The sequence below is a fragment of the Ictalurus furcatus genome, chromosome 5, assembly GCF_023375685.1.
Source record: "Ictalurus furcatus strain D&B chromosome 5, Billie_1.0, whole genome shotgun sequence".
In the NCBI taxonomy this organism is placed as follows: Eukaryota; Metazoa; Chordata; class Actinopteri; order Siluriformes; family Ictaluridae; genus Ictalurus; species Ictalurus furcatus.
This window is the reverse complement of record NC_071259.1, coordinates 31,992,220-31,997,219: the sequence shown is the minus strand read 5'-3', so window position 1 is coordinate 31,997,219 and position 5,000 is coordinate 31,992,220. Positions and strand designations below refer to the sequence as shown.

The following is a 5,000-nucleotide window of genomic DNA, read 5'->3' as shown; positions in this document are numbered from 1 at the left end:
TAATGCTGTACTAAATTAACCCTGTGCTGAATTAACACACTAATGAATTAACACACTGTGCTGAATTAACCCTGTGCTGAATTAACACACTGTACTGAATTAACACTGTACTGAATTAACCCTGTACTGAACTGACACGGTCTTAAATTAACCCTGTACTGAATTAACACTGTATTGAATTAACACTGTATTGAATTGACCCTGTACTGAATTAACCCTGTACTGAACTGACACGGTCTTAAATTAACCCTGTACTGAATTAACACTGTATTGAATTAACACTGTATTGAATTGACCCTGTACTGAATTAACCCTGTACTGAACTGACACGGTCTTTAATTAACCCTGCATTAATGGAACACCCACAGCGCTGGGTCCAACTGAAGCAGTGGAATTAAAGATGCGCTGTTAAATCAGTACTACTGAATACTACTGAACACACACACTGTGGTACTGACTGAAAGCACTTGCTACTGAATTACGATGTAACTGAACACCGTGTCGTTAACACACTCAGTGACGTGGAGGCAAAGTGTTGGATTAACACAGTACTGAAGTACTGAACAGCGTGCAGGGTACTGAATTAAAGCATTAACGCCGAACCGATTCGGGACGTTGTGTGATTACCATTCGAGTCGGTGCTGAATTCAGTACTGAATGAACACGTTAATTGTGTTAATTGACTATGACGCAAAACCCGCGCTGCATTCACAGTACTCAATTAACGCACGCGGGGATTTGATTTAACACGGTGTTCATGTCAACACTAATCAAAACCCGTGTGTGTGTGTGTGTGAGAGAGAGAAAGAGAGGGAACGTTGTAAGCACGCGCGCACTCACCGGTTCTCCGTAGCGAAGCGGTTAAAGACGCGCGCTCCTCAAGTCTCGTGCTCACGGACGCCAAATAAATCCACACACTGACCGAGAAGTGAAAAGACGAAGAAGAAGAAGAGGAGGAGGAAGAGGTGGAGGAGGTGGAAGGAAAGTCAAAGCTCCTCTTGTCTCGCGCACCTGTCCAAGTGCGGGTCGGATAGCGCGCGCCGCCGCCGTGCCATGCTGGTTCGAGACAACTGTCACGCGCGCGGCTTGTCCGTTTGCCGTTTGCTTGGCTGACACACACAAGTCAAAACACAAAAACACACACACACAGCAGCAGCAGCACCTGTCCCAGGAGAAACACACACTAACACACACTGCTCCCTGTGTGCTGGTGTTCTGCATGTGCCGCTCCGCGTCTCTGACTCCTGCAGCAGCAGCGCCGCTTTAAAACAATCCCGGGTTGCCAGGTTGGGAGCGTTCAAACACGGTTGCCAGGTACCTCTGTAATGCTGATTCCCAGCGATTTTTTAGAGAATTCTTACACTCACACGTCACACTGTACGAGATCCCAGTCAAATCTTTCAGTCTGTGGGACAGATTATAAACATGAAGATCTTCTAACGAGCGAGCTACGATTAAAGACAATCACTACGTTCTTCTTTCTTCTTCAACAGGACAACACGATACATTAAGAGCCAGGGGGGTGTAAACGTAAATTGTTATTATTATGTTTAAAGATCTTATTTTTTCACGCGCACGGTGGATTAGTGATTAGCGTGTTCACGTCACACCTCCAGGTGTTGGGAGATCGATTCCCGCTGTTTCCCTATGTGTGTGCGGAGTTTGCACGTTCTCCCCGTGCTGCGGGGGTTTCCTCCGGGTACTCCGGTTTCCTCCCCCAGTCCAAAGACATGCATGGTAGGCTGATTGGCATGTCCAAAGTGTCCGTAGTGTACGAATGTGTATGTGATTGTGCCCTGTGACGGATTGGCACCCCGTCCATGGTGTACCCCGCCTCGTGCCCCATGCCTCCTGGGATAGGCTCCAGGTTCCCCGTGACCCTGAAGGATAAGCGCTATAGAAGATGGATGGATGGAGCTTATTTTTTCACTTAGTCCCGCCCTTCAGAAGCTACATCAGATATTTACATGTTTCCCAGAAAGACAAAACAGTAACAATTTACACCGATCATCCTGTTCAAAAGTTTACACCCCCCTGCCTCTTAACGTATCGTGTCGCCTTCTTGAGCATCGGTGAACGTTTGCACCTTTTGTAATAGTCGTGTACGAGTCCCTCAGTCGTCCTCAGTGTGAAAAGATTTTGGAAAGGGGTCAAATATGGAGAAGATGTTGGAAAACCGAAGCACGTGCAGGACCTGGAGGATTTTTCTGAAGAACAGTGGGCGGTTTAACTGCTCAGGACAAACAAGGGACTCGTGAAGAACTCTCACAGAACATAAACACGTCACGTCGTGGATCATCCAGGTAACGACACACAGTATGAAGAATCCAGTGTGTGTAAACTTTTGAACCGGTTCGTTTGTGTAAATTCAGTTATTATTGTGTCGTGTGGAGTTTATATAAACATCTGTTATGTGAAATTGTTTATTCAGGACAGGATTAAATAAACAACTAAATGCTATTTTTTAAATGCGTGATCCCTCTATTTTTTTTTTTATGACACTGTAACATACTGTAATAGCGTCTGGTGAGTTAGTTAACTAGTTAAATGCATGGGACATTTTAATCCGGCTGCTAGAAGTAGCCTCCACAAGGTAACTTTACGTCTGCAACAACAACAACAACAACAACAACAACAACAACAACACGGCCTGAATCGAAGACCTCAATGTTTAAACTGTACATCTACTAAATTAATCTAATTCTTTAAATAAATGTCAGAGATATATACTGAAAAATGTGAAAAGTAACATCACTCAAATCTTATTTTCTGCTAACAAGCTTTTAGTGACTATTATAAAACCTGCACAAAGATACATTACACTCAGTAGCTGTAGTTGTATTCTTATTATTCTTATTATTATTACTCTGTCGATATTTTTTATTATTGGAATATAATTTGGTATATAAGGTGGATTAGTGTCGTATTTTGGTATCTATGGTTTTGTTGTAATGTTGTTTTGCTGTAATGATTTTTTTTTTTTAAATTCATATCAAAACCTCTACGTAACCTTGAAAGCAGCAGTCCATATGTTCTGGCTACAACAGGACGTGATATGAACATAAATGTGTTGTATCTAGCGAATGATTTCAGGCACCTGTAATTTTGCCAAATGACGTTCCAATTCGAGCTATTTTTTTCCCGGTTAAAGCTGATTAAAAATATCCCAATTATGTGGCAGACTCACCCAATCTGGCAACGCTTCGCCGCAGGGTCCATGACTAATCTGATCTAATCTTTTGATACACTTATGATAATATTGAAAGTCCATGAAGCAGGGCTGCCAGACTGCTTTGATGGTTTGATGGTTTTCCAGACGAATATTTGTTCACAATCCAAATGTTCTTTCGGGGTTTTTTTTTTTTCTCTCTCTCTCTCTCTTGCTTGCTTGTATATTTATTTTTATTTTATTTGTCTCTTTGCCAAATAAATGTGGAACAGAATTAGCTCTGCTGAACTGAGCAGAATTAATTTTCTCCGTAATCACTTCTGGTAATTATAAATAATTATACCGACTCTGATGGGGAACGCGAATAATGTCTCGACTCACCCAAATCCCCCGAGTAAATTCGACTCTTAATGGCTTCACTTTACACCTGAGCAGTTACAATTAACTCAACACGGAATTTTCCAGAACTAAACTAAATCTCTTCCACTGTCTCCAAAACAATCACGTCTATGTGCACGACAGCAGGAAGATCGTTAATAAGGGAGGATGGGATGCCCCTATATGCACAATTTAAGCCCGAATTATTCGTTTGATTAATCATTTAAACTGTGGATAATTATCATGTTTAAGCATTTCAGCATAAACCTCTGCCATATAGTTGGTTTCAGGAGTGTAACACGTGATAGCACATAGAAAATATCCAATAATACATGGATTTAGAATTCCGGATTCTGATTGGTCAGAAGATGTTGATTCATTTTCTATAACAGCAGCTCTGACAGTAGTGCAGTTACAATCACATGTCGTATCATATTACTGTTTACAGCTGCTATAACCTAAGTGATAACAGGAACTAACTTGTTCACGGACAGTGATGTGCTGTTAGTCAATAAACAACAATAAATAACACCCAGTCTTTGATTATTTCCATATAACAGCAAGTCCCCAAGGGTTTTATTCCTTATGTAAGGATATAGAAATATGAAATTGTAATACTCTTCTTCTACTTCTTCTTCTTCTTATTATTATTATTATTATAACAACTTCGGTGTTGTACGGAGTACCAGATACATTACCTGCTAGAAAAAATATCACAGAAATTCTAAAGGTTTCCACTACAAATACCATTACAAACCATCAGCTAACCGTTGCAACCATTAACATTATTGGTCCTTAATGGTATCCACTAGACATAACATGCCACCAATAGAAGGCAACACATTACCCACAGGGATCATTACATTTTCCATTAAAACCAGTAGTCTGTCATTCCCATTATAGCCATTAAAACCATTACAAATTCTATGAAGGGTTTCAGTTGTTTTTTTTTCCCCAGCAGGGTTAAGACCGGGGTAAGACTCGAGTAAAAGTACATATAATACAAAGACGATAAGTATTTATATATGTAAGCGCCCATAAATATGAAAAAAGCAGCAGGTCCTTATGCTGTTTTACAGGTTTTATCCAAAAAAAAAAAACCAACCTTTTTTTAAATTTATTTATTTATTTATTTTTAATAAACTGTAAACAAAAAAAGTCAGTCATGTTCTTGGAGCCAAGCAATAATTTCTCGCTGTAGAAATAAAACAGAAACAGAATATATGCTTTTCAGTATACACAGGAAAGCAAATTAGGCACGGGTGATATGTTTTTAATCAAACGTGGTGATTAAAAATATATAAATATAGCATTTATTATATCACAAAATAACCCCATCTTTCGCAGATATAAACAGCTAAAATGGCGTCCAGGCAGCACGAGCTGGCCACGTGGTGACATTAGCTAAAGTAGCTCTGTGAGCTAGCGCTAACAGCTAGCATCTACTTCGTTT

At 40.3% G+C, this 5,000-nt stretch overlaps 1 protein-coding gene across 1 annotated transcript in view; it reads right to left on the bottom strand.

The window, feature by feature from the left end:
* The window catches only part of sema6bb (sema domain, transmembrane domain (TM), and cytoplasmic domain, (semaphorin) 6Bb), a gene marked incomplete at its 5' end in the record, with an annotated part of 133,638 nt that extends 132,524 nt beyond the window's left edge, over positions 1-1,114 (bottom strand). Inside the window, one exon of the mRNA XM_053625922.1 lies at positions 841-1,114. Within this exon, the coding sequence (XP_053481897.1) occupies positions 841-1,114 (274 nt within the window). The remainder of the gene's footprint in view (positions 1-840) is intronic.
* Positions 1,115-5,000: the final 3,886 nt, after the last annotated feature.